At 38.9% G+C, this 16,375-nt stretch overlaps 1 protein-coding gene across 1 annotated transcript in view; it reads left to right on the forward strand.

Annotated features, from left to right (window-relative positions):
• LOC108175853 (zinc finger protein 717-like) overlaps nucleotides 1–14,149 on the forward strand; it is a 48,334-nt gene extending 34,185 nt beyond the window's left edge. The window contains exons 5-6 of the mRNA XM_017338688.3: nucleotides 743–800; nucleotides 1,270–14,149. Of these exons, the coding sequence (XP_017194177.2) occupies nucleotides 743–800; nucleotides 1,270–1,495 (284 nt within the window). The 3' untranslated portion in view covers nucleotides 1,496–14,149. The remainder of the gene's footprint in view (nucleotides 1–742; nucleotides 801–1,269) is intronic.
• The last annotated feature ends 2,226 nt before the right edge of the window (nucleotides 14,150–16,375 follow it).

Below are 16,375 nucleotides of genomic sequence, written 5' to 3' on the forward strand. Positions count from 1 at the left end.
AGTAAGTGATCCAATGAAGTTTTCCCATCTTCAAAGCTGAATGATTAAGGAAGCAAGAAACCTCACTTTTATAAGAAATGATGATGGCTGCTGGGAAGTTTGCAGCTTATTACTCAAATAAGATAGTTGGTAAGTATTTTTACTAAGTGTTTCTCAACTTTTATAAATATTTACTTAGTTATGAAAATGTTTATTAGGTTCTCCTTGCAAGACAGAATGAAAGTAACAGAGAAATAGAGAATGAGAGAAAAGTCCTCCATCTACTGGTTCATTGCCCAAATGCCTGCAACAGTAAGAATGAGGCCAACCTGAAACCAAAAGCCAATAAATCTGTTTGGGTCTTTTAAGTGTGTGGCAGGCTCCAACACACTTAGAATCATCATTGGTTGCCTGCCAGGACATATTAGCAGGAATCTGTATTGGAAGCACAGTAGCCAGGACTCATCTGGTACTAATGTGGGATGCATGTATCCTCAGAAATGGTTTGACCCACTGCCAGACATCACTTGCCCCCTCTCTCCACTTAAAACATTTAACATAAATGTATGAATTTGGGAAATCTTCCTTTGTTTTATTACCTTAGTGTATTATGAAGAAAAAGTTATATAGGGCAACACTGAATACCTTTTGCTGACCTATTCAAATGCTATTCCACTAAGAAATTGCATTGCTTTTACTTGAACATTCTACAAGTAACATTTAGATATGATTCATGGATATAGTATTTTTTTTCTCATTTCAGCCCACAGAAGGGATGACCTATTGGGAACCAACTGGAAAAGTCAACAAATAAATTTGAGGCAAGTTGTAATCACAAACAACAACTTATCAACACACAAGAGAGTTAAATTAAAAAGCAACACTTAGCCGGTGCCGCGGCTCAACAGGCTAATCCTCCACCTAGCGGCGCCGGCACACTGGGTTCTAGTCCCAGTCAGGGCGCCGGATTCTGTCCTGGTTGCCCCTCTTCCAGGCCAGCTCTGCTATGGCCGGGGTGTGCAGTGGAGGATGGCCCAAGTGCTTGGGCCCTGCACCCCATGGGAGACCAGGAGAAGCACCTGGCTCCTGCCTTCAGATCAGTGTGGTGCGCCAGCCATGGCGGCCATTGGAGGGTGAACCAATGGCAAAGGAAGACCTTTCTCTCTGTCTCTCTCTGACTGTCCACTCTGCCTGTAAAAAAAAAAAAAAGCAACACTTAATTTAAGCTCAGGCCATATTTTTACTGAAAGCTGAGACATATAATTTATTTCACAATTTGCTTCTCCCTAGGAGGCCTGATGAGATGCGAGCTGCAGAGAAATCTGATGACACTAATGTACCTGGCAACTCAAGTGAACGTTGGGAGCCCATCAGGCAGCCTCACAAGATTCAGCCTTTTCAGCAGGTGTTTGAACACAGTGTAAAAGGCAAAGGGTTCAACAGGAAAAGGGTGTTCTTTACAAATGAAAGGGCTCATATGGGAGACACCTGTAATAAAAGTCAGTTGGCATTGTAGGAAAGACAACTGAACATGTAAAGAACTTTCCAGAAAAAGTCCTACCTCAGTAAACCTCAACAAACACACACAGGAAAGAAACTTTATGAATCTTTTGAGTATGAGGAAACTCTCATTTACAAATCAGATTTTATCACAAGTCAAAGAACACATACAGGAAGAAAAACCTATTCTTGTAACCCTTGTGGAAAATCTTTCAATTGTAAATCCTGCCTTTCTATCCATCATAGAACTCAGAAAGGGGAAAGGCCCTCTGGGTGCAATGAATGTGGGAAAACCATTTACCTGAGCTCAGATACTACAAATCATATGACTCACACAAGATACAAATCTTTCACATGTAAAACATGTGGCAAAGCATTTTATTGGAAGTCACAACTCATTCTACATCAGAGAATTCACACAGGAGAGAAACCTTATCAATGTAATACATGCGGAAAAGGCTTTCATTGGAAAACAATCCTTATTTCACATCAAAGAATTCACACAAAGGAGAAATCTTACAAATGTGATATAGGCAGAAAAGCCTTTTCCTGGAAGTCAAATCTCACTGTACATCAGAGAATTCACATAGGGCAGAAACCTTATGAATGTAATAAATGTGGAAAAGCCTTTATCCAAAAGTCAAATCTAACTTCACATCAGAAGATTCACATAAATGAGAAACCTTATGGATGTGAAATGTGTGAAAAAACCTTTCGCTGGAAGTCAAACCTCACTTCACATCAGAGAAAATTCACACAGGGGATAAACCTTTTGAATGTAATACATGTGGAAAAGCCTTTTGCCAAAAATCATAACTCATTGCACACCAGATGATCCTCAAAAAGGAAGAAAACTTAAGAATGTAGTACCTATGGAAAATCCTTTTTCCAGAAGTCACAACTCACTCTACATAAGACGGAGAAGATTTATAAATGCAAAATGTGTGGAAAATCCGTTTGTTGGAAATCACAACTCTTTACCCATCAGAGAATGCATAGATCAGAGAAAATTTATGCATGCAATACATGTGGAAAAGTCTTTTGTAATAACTCACAACTCATTACACATCAGAGAGTTCACACAGGGGAGAAACCTTATCAATGTGATGAATGTGGAAAAACATTTTCCCAGAATTCAAACTTCAGAAGGCATCAGAGAACTCACATGTAAGAGATAACTTGTCAATGCTATGTATAAGAAAAGTCTTTTTGCCAGAAGCTGCAACTCAACAGACAGCAGAACTTACAAAAAGGAAAAACACCTTTTAATGAAGTGATTATGAAAATTCCTGATGCCAGAAGTCAGTGTTAAGCACACATCAAAGAACTCACAGGTGAGAAAGCATGTGAATATAGGAAAACTTTCTACCATAAGCCAGATCTCACTATCAGGGATCTTAGAGGAAGAACTCTACAAAGGCAGTGGAAGTGGACAAAGCTTTTACTCTGAGGCAGATTTCAACAAGCATCAGCAAAATTATCCACAAAATTATTAGTACATAAAATAAGTGCTAGCAAAATTACTCAATATTATTCTGCAAAACAGTAATGAAGGTGGAAAAATACCTGTTTAACATCACATCTCTGCAGGTATTAGGGAGTTCACATGAGGGTGTAACACTGCACTGCAGAGGCTGGATATGCAGTCTTTGAAATCTACATTAGTCTCTGTGCCATATAATCTGCTGTTTTTCCTGCACTTATTATGAGTAGGGGATGATATCCACATGTAATTTTTTATAAGTAAATACTCATTCTATACTACTCAGTTTGAAATACAATCCTAACATTTGCAAAGTATTTGGTACAACTGTTTCACTGCCTGCCCATGAGTCTTCCTCCATTTATTCTAGTACAGATCAGTAATGTGACCACAGTTGTGTTACCTCACATGCCAACCATAATGCTGTACTATTAGAGTTGAATGTTGGTTTTTTTTTCTCCTAGGTAGGATTTGTCTTGTGACTTTTTCAGTCATGTGAATCCCAGATTTGTGTGTAGACTGTCTCATTTGTCCATATTACCAATCTATTTATAGATTGAAGAGGATTCATAAGTATTGCTTTGGTGGCCTAATGTCCAAACTATCTTCCTGGGATTGTTTCTGGGCCAATGTTTAATTTTTTTTTCCATTAAAAGACAATGACAGAGCAAAACATGTACACAGAGTTCTTATATTCACTGCTTCACTACCACAGATGGCTGAAACAGCCATGTCTAGGTGAGACCAAAGCCAGGAGGCATAAATTCCATTTAGCCTCCCACATGGGTGCCAGGGCCCCAAACATATGGATCATTAAGTACTACCTTCATAGGAGTATTAGCAATATAGTGACTGAGAAAAAAAGTAGCCAGGACTCCCAGCTAACACTTAAATATAAAATGTCAGCATTGCTCACAGCAGCTTAACCTGTTGTTCCACAGTGATGGCCATAGTTCTTTTTATTTTTGGCCTTGTTTGTTCTGTAGCTCTCTATTGTGGTTATGCCTGTTTGGAGTCATTTACCAATGTTCTGACTTCTGTTTTATTTCATTTTACTATCTGATGATATAGGCAGCTAGCTAGTGAGCTCTAGGAATAGAAGACTGCCAGCAGCATGTGTATTGCAGTCACACACTGTCCAAAACCCAGACCTTCCATACAGCCTACAGGGTTTCAGCTAGAATTATTTTACATGGCTCCAGGCTCATCACACACACTCCCCATCAAGAACCTGAGCCTTAATTCATTATGTTCTGGATTCATATTTCTTAGAATAAAGCATATGTATTCCAGTTACCAATGCACTATAAACCTGTCCTGCTTTCCCCCCCGAAAGAAACCTTTCATTTAACTATAACAGACTTCATGCATTTCTTAAGTACAACACTCTTGCACCCATACTCCAGTCCCTTCTCACCCGCTGTCTCCCATGCACAGTCCCATTCTCCAAGATTCATTTTCAATTACTTAATAAACAGAAGACCAACTCTAAAGATTTCAACAACTTGCACACACATGAAATTGAGAACAAGTTTAACTCTTATAATACAACTCATTGAGGATAGAAGTTCTGCATAGGAAGTTAGTGCACAGTGATTCCTGTTGTTAATTTAACAATTAACATTGCCTGGGGCTCTTGACATAAACTGCCTGGGCTATGGAAGGCTTTTGAACCCTCAAACACCATCAATATTTAGAAAAGGCCACACACAAAGCAGAAGTTCTTGCTTCAGAGAAAAGTACATCCTTCTTTGGTGACTTCTTTCCACAGGGGTTTCACCCACAGATATCCTTTATATAGGACATTTTTGGCCATGATGTTATAGTGTTCCATGCCTGAAATACTCTCGTGGGCATTTCAGCCAGACCAGAATGACTGAAGGGCTGATTCTGAGGTCAAGTGTGCTATTTGAAGTGATTATCATTCTATGAGTTTGCTGTGTGGATTGTTTCCCATGTTGGACCCTATATTGGGGTCCAATGCAAGTTTATAAACTGTACTGTTAGCAAGAAGTCCATAGGAATGTATGCAAAACTATACATCTTTACAGTTATAAATTTCCTCCTCCCTTATTCCCACTCTTATTTTTTTACTGAGTTCTATTTTTTTTTTTTTTGGACAGGCAAAATGGACAGTGAGAGAGAGAGGCAGAGAGAAAGGTCTTCCTTTTTTCCATTGTTTCACCCTCCAATAGCCACTGCAGCCAGCACACCATGCTGATCCAAAGCCAGGAGCCAGGTGCTTCTCCTGGTCTCCCATGGGGGTGCAGGGCCCAAGCACTTGGGCCATCCTCCACTGCACTCCCAGGCCACAGCAGAGAGCTAGACTGTAAAAGGAGCAACTGAGACAGAATCCAGCACCCCAACTGGGACTAGAACCTGGTGTGCCGGCGCTGCAGGCAGAGGATTAGCCTATTGAGCCATGGCGCTGGCTGAGTTCTATTTTTAATTGACTTTATACATGTATGATTAGCTCTGTTAAGTAAAGAGTTCAACAAATAGAATGAAAAAAGTTCCTTCATAGTCAAGATAAAGGCTGTTCTCATTGCTTCTCAAAGTGTCAATTTCACTTCTACGGATCTCCTATTAGGTGCTCTATTAGTTATTGCAGTTCAGGGATTTCATTTTTTTTTACTGCTGTAGAATTCCATAGTGTACATACCCCATAATTTCTTTATCCAGTCTTCGGTTGATGGGCTTTTAGGTTGGTTCCATGTCTTAGCTATTGTGAAAAGAGCTGCAATAAACATGGGGGTAGAGATACTCTTATTTGCTGATTTCATTTCCCATTTGTAAATTCCCAGGAGTGGGAGGGCTGGGTCATATGGTAGGTCTATGTTCAGATTTTTGTGATGCCTGATGGCTTGTGTGTTTTGTTGTTGTTGTTGTTTTTGTATACAGTTGCTTTAGCTATTCGGGGTCTGTTGTGTTTCCATATGAATTTCAGCATCATTTTTTTTAACTCTTGCAACTTATTGTTTTTAAGATTTAGTAATTTGAAAGAGAGAGAAGGAGAAACAGATCCTCCATCTGCTGGTTCACTCCCCAGATTATCACAATTGATCAGGCTGGGGCCATGAGCCTCTTCTAGGTCTAAGAGGTGAGTTTAGGGGTCCAGAGGCTTGTTCCATCTTCCACTGATTTCCCAGGTACCTCACAGGGAACTGGATTTTAAGAGGACCAGCTAAGACCTGAACTGGAGCCCATATGGGATGTCAGCACTGTAGGCCTTTGTTTATCCCAATGCAACACAGAGCTGTTCCAACCTTGGTGTTTTTAATTCTAATTTCTACCTCAGTTTTTTTTTTATTCTGACTGACTGCATTACCTACACTCCTTTGAGATTTTTTTCTGCGTGTTCAGCAGAAGCCACATCATTACCACCTGCCTTGTTTATATTGTCAGATTTTTTGGTTCTACAACAATACTATGTTGACTGCTAAATACCTGTAGAGGTAAGGCAAATGACAAACTGCCAGCAACTGTGACCAAATAGTGAAATAATGATGTAGATAATGATAGGGCATGTGTGTGCCAGATGAAGTAATGAGGAATTTGTCAGGGAAAAATGGATATGAGCCCTGACTCCTGCTATATGCCTGCATGTCCTGCCCCACCTGCAGTGCCAGACATCTTGATCCTAAAGCATGCTTGCACATCAGGGAGCACATGTACTTTGCATCCCTGGAGGTGCATTAGCAGGTGCCTTGAATCTTCTAATTTGTTGGTATAATGCTGAACATTGTCACTTGAACTCCTTGCATCCCAATTCCTCCTCAACATGTACAAACTCTAAGGCACTTTGGCATCTTGCCTCTTGCTTGAGAAAGCAGGCATTGAAAGACATGCTGGCTTCTGGGCCCACATCTTTGAAAGGAACTATGAGGCATGCTGCTCCTGGGTGCACAGGCAGAGAACTCTACCTCCCATTGAGATCACCAGATTTGCCTTAGCTTGCATCAAGTATTTCTGCCACCATGTTGGCTCTGAAAGCCCCTGCCTCATTCCTACCCAGGTTGCCTGGGGTAACAAAGACTAAGCAATAAGCACATGAAGTCCCCTTTGGGAACTCCTGGCTTCCAACATATTTGAAAACCATGAGCTACAACTGTCCACTGCCTCATCCTGAAGACAGAGACAGCCCTAAGGCAGGAGACTTCAGTTTGGTATGAAAGTCCTGGGATATAGTATTTGCTAGTGTAGAGGCTTTGAGACAGCTCCACATTGCCTTTATGCCTGATAGTCACCCAAGTTTTCCCTCCATTGGGATGAATTGTCCCTGGAAACAAGATTGTGCCTCAAGACATTGAGGTCTAAGAGTGAGTACCAGCTGACTGTGAGCACAATGCACAAGCTGCAAAGCAGTTTCTACTGGAGCACCAATAATGAAGCAAGCCTGTTCAGTGTGAAGCCTATTTTCCTCTTCCTATGTGATGGCATGATTAACATGTTGTGCTTGGGATCAAGACCCTGTCAGGCACCAAGAATCTGAGCATTGAATGTAAGGGCAACAATTTTGATCTGCAATGCAATCCCAGGGTCATGTAGACCATGCTGCATTTAAACTTATGCTGAAGTTGGTGCATCACTACATAGTGTCCCCCACCCCAAGCACTAGTCTTTCTGTGAGCCCTGGGCTGACCCTCTGAAGGGATGCTTGGGCAGCAGCCTACCAAGATACTCCTTGCATCACACCCCAGAGTACCTATTAGATCTAATTTGGTGGTGAGTAGATTCCCTCTTTTCTCAAAATCTCAGCCCCCTTGGACAGCACCCTGCTGTTTGGTTGTCTTTACCTCCTAGGAAGGGGACAAAGTGGGCCATGTGGGTTGGGGAGGAACTGCCTGGGTGGACCCAGATGCCCAGATGCTATATACCCAGCCTCTGGAACCAGAAGGATGGAACCAGGTGTCCAGAAGTTACCAACCCAGTTTCTGGCTCTATCCACCTCTTTAGAATGGCTTGGACTTACTTATGGTACCTATAGGGTCTCCCTATATTCTCTCTCTCTTTTCTTTCCTTCTTGTTCTCATTTGATGTTCTTGCCTAATCATTGTCTGATTGGTAAGCTTTTCTGTCCTTTACTAAAAACATTTTTTTTTCTGTGCTTAAATGTTTTATCTTCCAGACTTTAGAGTTTTCCTGAGATTTCTAGAGTTTGTAGCAGCACTTTGTAAAGTATAATTATGTAACAAAGACAAGAATATTTTTGTTTCATGCTTAATTCCTCTAATGTTCAAAAAATTAAAGTAACTCTAGGTTAAAATTCTATGTGTTCTTAATTTTTTATGTAAATTCAAGATCCTGTAGGTAGGGGAAAAAGAAACATGAAGCTTTAGTCATGGGAATGTCTTGGTAAATAAAGCTATGGGGTATGAAAGAAGCCAATTCAGGGGAAATTCAAGTAATACTCATCCTAAATTGAAAACGCTTGTGGTCTTTAAGAAGAAATAAGTGAGGTAATGCAAGAATGTTTTAGAAGTTTGGTGGAAGATGAATCTTGTGTAGGATTTGGTTGGCTGACACTAGAAAAATTCTTTATATGTATTTTTTTGACAGGCAGTTAGAGAGAGACAGACAGAGAGAAGGGTCTTCCTTCTGTTGGTTCACTCCCCAAATGGCCACTACAGCTGGTGTGCTGCAGCTGGCATGCTGCAGTGATCCAAAAGCAGGAGCCAGGTGCTTCTTCCTGGTCTCCCATGTGGATACAGGGCCCAAGCACTTGGGCCATCCTACACTGCCTTCCCAGGCCACAGCATTGGAAGCGGAGCAACCAGGACAGAATCCGGTGCCCCAATCGGGACTAGAACCTGGGGTGCCGGTGCTGCAGGTGGAACACAGTGCTGGCCTCTTTATATGTATTTCTAAACATCAGTGATGCAGTAACATTAAAGGCACACTGTTATAAGACTAGAATTTAATCTTATAAATTAAAGCAAAAAGGTTTTGTATTAAACATTGCTCACACAATTTTCATCTTTTTAATTTCAAAATCTAATGTCAATCCATCTTCTAGGCTATAGTGTTTTTTTGTCTTGTATTTAATTTGTGGCTATTCCCTTCCATTTTTACTCAGCTCCTGTCTGATTGTCTACCCCTCACTTTGTCTTTATGTATTTAAGTTGTCTGAAGTAATGGGTTAATGCCACGTGGTAATTTTGTTAAATTTTAATGTGTTAATTATTTTATTCATTTTTCTAAGTTTTTGTTCTGATTTAAGAAACTTAGTTTTGTAATCATTTTATGTGTCATTGGGAAGGAAATATATGCATTTTCTTTTGTATATTGAGATGTGATTGCTTAGGTAGAGCTGAGCTGTAAAAGAGTCAAGGTTATTTACTTTTTTCACACATTTGGTCACCTTACAATTAACTAAACTTAGTCAATAATTCTAGTTAAAACCCTGAATAAATGAATTTTTTTCAGTGATGTAGTATCTTGATGATATTTTAAACTTCTGACAACATGAATTGGTCTTTTTATTTTATTATTTTTTTTAAGATTCAAAGTTCTAAATGAAATCTTTGAATTTTAAAATATCCATTTAGATTTTTAGAGCCTTCCAAGATCCAATCCCCCACTTGAATGGTTACTGAAGTAAAACCATCCTACTACCCTGGCTACAGAACTTGAAGCAGATAAATCAACCTGGCTCTATTTCATTTTTCTACTCTTCATTTATATCCTCAGATTTAAGATGCACTAGACTGTGCACACTATGTTGAATTAAAAATTTTAGTCGTACTTCTGTAGGGATAATTAGAATATAAAGGCACCAAAATATGACAACTTGTCATTAGATTATTTTTCATAATCAGAAGATTTGCAGTACATCAATTCACCTTTTTAAAAAAAATCAGCTTTAAGGGGGTTTTGGCTGTGGTGTAGTTCACTAAGCTGCCATCTGCAGTGCCAGCACCCCAATTGGGTCCTGTTCAAGACCCTTCTGCTCCTCTTCCAATCATTCTCCCTGATAATGTTCCTGGGAAGGCAACAGATGATAACCCAAGTGCTTCAGGCTCTGCACCCACATGGGAGACCCAGATGAGGCTGCTGGCTCCTGGCTTCAGCCTGGCACAGTCTTGGACTTTGAGGTCAGTTGGGGAATGGGCCAGTGCATATAAAATCTCTCCTTTCTTTCTATACCCCCCTCTCTACTGTGACTCTGACTTTCAAATAAATATTTTAAAATAATCAGCTTCAGGGGTCAGCATTGTGATGTACTGTGTTTAACCACCACCCAAGATACCAGCATACTTTATGGGCACTGGTTCATATCCTGGCTGCTTCTCTTCTGATGCAGATCCCAGCCTAGGAAAGTAGTGACAGATTGTCCAAGTCCTTGGCCCCTTAACACCCATATAGGAGACCCAGAAGAAACTCCTGGCTCCTGGCTTTGGCCTGCCCATCCTTGGCCAGTGAAGCCCTTTGGAGATTGGATCAGTGGATGGAAGATTTTCATCACTCTCCACCTCTCTGTTTCTTTCTTTCTCTCATTCTCTAACTCTACCTTTCAAGTAAATAAATAAATCTTTAAAATCCAATAAAACAAAATGAATTAATAAAGGAAACTATCTGGTTCTGGACTTTTCTTCGATGCTGGACTCTATTACTAATTTAATCTTGCTGGTTGTTTCTTATCCATTTAGGGATTCTATTGTTTCATGGTTCACTTCTGTTAAAGTGTGTGTGTCCAGGAATTTGACCACTTCTGAGTTATCAAACATTTTGGCATATGATTGAATCTAATAATCATTAGTGACCCTTTGTATCTCTGATAACTGTGTTATCTGTTGTAGTGTTTCCATTTTATATTTATTTTCAATTACCTGAGACTTCTCTTTTTGTCTTAGTTAATTTAGCTGAGGGTTTGTCAATGTGTTTATGTTTTCAAAGAGCCAGGACTTTATTTCACATCTTTAGTTTTTGTTTTATCTATTTATGCTCTGGGTTTTATTATAAGTTATCCCTAATTTAGGTTTGGTGTACTCTTGCTTTTCTAGTTTTTTACATGCAGTACTATGTTGTAAACTTGCAATTTTCCTGCTTTTAAAATGGCTACAATGTCTGTAACTGTGCCAGGATGAAGCCAGGAATCAGAAACTTCATCTGGAACTCCCACATGGGTACAGTGGCCCAGACATATGAGCTGGGAGCAGTATTGGAAGTGGATCAGCCAGGACTTGAACTGATGGCCAATATGAGATGCCAGCACTGAAGACAGTGGCTTTACCCTCTAGGCCATAGTGCCTGCCCTTTTATAAATTCTATGAAACATGTAAAAACAATTAACATCAATACTTCTTAAACTATTCAAAAATAGGAGAGAAATAATTCTTCAAAATGCATTCTATAAGGTCAGCATTACCTTTAAACCAAAACCAAAGATACAACATAAACTCATATTATAAACTAATATCCTTGGTAAGTACAGATGGGAAAATTTACAAAAATACTAATACAATAAAAGGATTACATACTACAGTCAGAAGAGATTTACCCCAAGGATACTAGTGTGTTTTTACATACACAAATCACTACACATGACATGCTATAACAAGCAAAGTGCAAAAATCGTATGTCATTCTCAATAGATGTAGAAAAGGCAGTTGATAAAAATTAAGAGTCTTTCATAATAGGAACTCTGAACAAATCAGGTACACAAAGAATACACAATAACATAACAAAGGACATATACAACAAGCCAACAGCTGACACCATATTGAATGTGGAGAGGCTGAAGAATTCTTTTCCAAGATCTGGAATAACACAAATGATCACTTTAAGCATTTCTTTTTTTTTTTTACAGGCAGAGTAGACAGTGAGAAAGAGAGAGAGAGACAGAGAGGAAGGTCTTCCTTTTGCCGTTGGTTCACCCTCCAATGGCCGCCGCTGCCAGCATGCTGCAACCAGTGCACCACGCTTATCCAATGGCAGGAGCCAGGTACTTATCCTGGTCTCCCATGGGGTGCAGGGCCCAAGCACTTGGGCCATCCTCCACTGCACTCCCTGGCCACAGCAGAGAGCTGGCCTGGAAGAGGGGCAACCAGGACAGAATCTGGTGCCCCAACCAGGACTAGAACCCGGTGGGCTGGCACCACAAGGCGGAGGATTAGCCTAGTGAGCTGCGGCACCTGCCAAGCATTTCTATTTAACATAGTATGAAAAATCATGTAGCAATTAGGTAAGAGAAAGAAATAGACATTCAAATTGGAACAAAGAAAGTGAAATTGTCACTGGTGGGAGATGACATGAGCACATACATAGAAAACATCACATACTCTAACAAAGATCTGTTAGAATTAATAAAACAAATTTGCAAGATAAAATGTCAAAATATAAAAATCAGTAGCAGTGATTTATACTAATAGCAAGTTATCTGAAAAATTTTAAAACTATTCTTATTTCCAATGACTATAAAAATACCAACCTAGGACTCAGTTCAACCAATAAAGTAAAAAATCTCAACAATGAGACCTAGAAAACACTGATGAAAGAAATTGAAAAGGCACAAAAGAAATGAAGACATCTATGGCCATAGATTGGAAGAATAGATATCAGTAAATGATCATATTAACCAAGGCTGCATAATGATTTATGCAATTCTTATCAAAATGCCAATGGCATTTTCATAGAACTAGAAAAAAATATTAAAATTAATTTAAACACATGAAAGAGCCCCAAATGGCCAAAAATATGTTGAATAAAAGAATACAACAGGAGGCCGGCACCGCGGCTCACTAGGCTAATCCTCCGCCTAGCGGCGCTGGCACACCGGGTTCTAGTCCCGGTTGGGGCACCGGATTCTGTCCCGGTTGCCCCTCTTCCAGGCCAGCTCTCTGCTGTGGCCAGGGAGTGCAGTGGAGGATGGCCCAGGTGCTTGGGCCCTGCACCCCATGGGAGACCAGGAAAAGCACCTGGCTCCTGGCTCCTGCCATCGGATCAGCGTGGTGCGCCGGCCGCAGCGCGCCGGCCGCAGCAGCCATTGGAGGGTGAACCAACGGCAAAAGGAAGACCTTTCTCTCTGTCTCTCTCTCACTGTCCACTCTGCCTGTCAAAAAAAAAAAAAAAAGAATACAACAGGATATATTTATATTATCCAAATTTAAAATATTTTTCAAAGCAAAGTAACAATGAGGTTTCCTCTCACTCCAGTTAAAATGGCTCTCATGTGGATATCAACAAACAACAAATACTAGTGAGGATGTGGGGAAAAGGTACCCTAATCCAATCTTATGGGATGTGAACTGCTCTAGCCACTGTGAAAGACAGTATGGAGATACCTCAGAAATCCAAATATAGACCTACCAGATGTCCATCAGTTTTTTTTTTGTTTGTTTGTTTGTTTTTTTTTTTTTACAGGCAGAGTGGACAGTGAGAGAGAGAGAGAGACAGAGAGAAAGGTCTTCCTTTGCAGTGGTTCACACTCCAATGGCCGCTGCGGCTGGTGCGCTGCGGCCAGTGCACTGTGCTGATCCAATGGCAGGAGCCAGGTACTTATTCTGATCTACCATGGGGTGCAGGGCCCAAGCACTTGGGCCATCCTCCACTGCACTCCCGGGCCATAGCAGAGAGCTGGCCTGGAAGAGGGGCAACTGGGACAGAACCCAGCACCCCAACAAGGACTAGAACCCGGTGTGCCAGCACCGCAAGGTGGAGGATTAGCCTAGTGAGCCACGGCATCAGCCTCCATCAGTTTTTGACTAGAGAAAGAAACTATGCCATATATACACTATGCAGTATCCTGTATTTTGCAACAAGATGGGCACTATCAGAAACCATTTTACTAAGTGAAATAAGCCAGTCCATAAAGGACCGATATCATATGTTTTCCTTGATCTGAGGTAACTAATAGAATACCTGAAATGCAATGTAGTGAAATAGACATTTTGAGATTTGATGATTTTACAGCTCCTGTCTCTCCCATTAAGGAACAGTGTTTTTTGTTTTTCCTCTTCATACTATTTGTTGAATTCTTTTGTTTAGTGTAGGGTTAACTATATGATCTTTAAGTAAATTGAACATAGATCTTGGTAAAAATTAGGAGTGGGAATGTAAGAAGAAAGAGGAAGAAGGTTTGGAGTTTTGGCAGGAAATAGGGTGGGGATGAGTATCACTATGTTCCTAAATCTGTATATAGGAAATACATGATATTTGTATAACAAATAAAATTTAAAAAATAGAGACTTATTTCCATTGGGCATGTGTGTGTATATATATAGAGGATATATATATATATATATATATATATATGGGATATATATATGCCCAATGGAAATAAGTGTATATATGTGTATATGTATATGTGTGTATATATATACAAGTGTGTATATATGTGTGAGTATATATAGGGGATATATATATATATATATATACATGCCCAATGGAAATAATGGATATATATCCCATATATTTATATATGTGTGTATATATATATATATATATATATATCTCCAATAGTGGCATTGCTGGAACATGTAGTAGTTCTTTCAGATTTTTTAGGAATATTAATTCCTTTTTTGGGGATGTACTTAATTACATTGCCACCAAAGTACACGAAGATGCCCCTTTGTCCTCATCCTCTCCATCAGTCATTGTCTTTGTCTTTTGGGTAAAAGGCAATATACTTAGAATAAAATAATAGCTTATTGTAGCTTTCGATTAGTTATAGTGAGCCTTTATTCATTACCCTGTTTTTCATTTCTATATCTTCCTTTGAGAGATCTGTGTTTAAATGTGTTGTTCATTTATAAATTGTATTTTTTTTGCTATCAAACTGAGTTTCTCATATGTATTGATCATTAGCACCTTTTCAGATATATTGATTATAAATATTTTCTCCCATTTTTTAAAATTTATCTTTTTTAGAAATTGTTGCTTCATTTCTTAAAATGTTATTTAAGTTATAAAATTTTCATGTATTTGATACATAAAGATTTAGGAACATAGTAATACACCCACCCTACCCTCCTTCCTGCCCATGCTCCAACAATTTTTTCTCTTCATTCTCCCATTCCCACTCTATTTTTTTATAAAGATCTATTTTCCATTTACTGAATGATCATAAAGTTAACCCTACATTAAGTGAAAGAGTTCAGCAAATTGTATGAAGAAAATGTTGCTGTCCCTCAACAGAAGAGACAAGGCTGTAAATAATCATCAAATCTCAAAATGTCCATTTCATATAATACATTATATTTTAGATACACTATTAACACTGATCAGGGAAAATATATGATATCTGTCATTTTGTTTCTGAATTATTTCACTTAAAAATAGTTTCCAGTTGTGCCCATCTAGTTGCAAAAGTGGAAAGCCACATCATATGGTAGGTCTATATTCAGATTTCTGAGATATCTCCATACTGTCTTCCACAGTAGTTACACCAGTTTACATTCCCATCAACAGAGGACAAAATAAGACTTTTGAAGATATATTTGCTTTCCCATGTGTATTACAGAACAATTTTCAGCAATTAAGGAATGGAGACAACCTAAGTGTCCATTCACTGATGAATGAATAAGGAAAATATGATACATATAACCAGTGGAATACTATTATGCCATTAAATGATTTAAATCTTTTCATATGTAAGAAGATTGGAGGTACAAGTAATTATTTTAAGTGAAATAAGCCAAGCACAGAAAGACAAGCATTGCACGATTTCACTCATGTGAAATCTAAATGGTTGATCTAATGTAAATTAGGTATATAATGGTGGTTACCAGAGTCTGGGGAGTGTAGGGGGGGAGTGAAGGATGGAGAAAAAATGATAAACTGATACTAAGCTAGATAGGAGAAAGAATTTCTGGTATTCTATTGTATAGTCTATTGACTATAGATAATGACAATTCTAAAACAAACAGGGTGAAGGGCTTTTCAATATTTTCTCCATAAAGAAATGATGTTTGAGGAGGTAGATATGTTAGCCCTGATTATACATTAAATTATAAATATATACAAATGTCAAGTCATAACATGATATTCCATAAATATGTATAAATTTTTGTGCTCATTAACAAAAAATTTTTTCAAATTATTACAGAGAAAGAAGGAAGGAGAGGGATGGAGAAGCACATGGGAAGAGTGGAGAAGGGAGAATCAGGAGGAGGGGAAAGGAAAGTGATGGAGGAGGGCAGGGTGGAAGGAATTAAAGAAGGCAAGCAAAGCCAAATATTAAGATTAAAAACAAATGGTGAACAAGAAAATATTGTTACCAGCTTTGTGCAGACAAAATGGAAATATATAAATTCATGCAAATAGAGATAAAATATTAAAATGCACATCTTTTTCAACATTCATTGATTCATTAATTCATTTATTAATTTTATTAAATTATACAATTTGTATTACCCTATGCCAAAAATTGGAGGAGAGTAAAAAAGACATTTTTATTTCAAACGAGATACTGTC

The sequence above is a fragment of the Oryctolagus cuniculus genome, chromosome 2, assembly GCF_964237555.1.
Source record: "Oryctolagus cuniculus chromosome 2, mOryCun1.1, whole genome shotgun sequence".
Taxonomy (NCBI): domain Eukaryota; kingdom Metazoa; phylum Chordata; class Mammalia; order Lagomorpha; family Leporidae; genus Oryctolagus; species Oryctolagus cuniculus.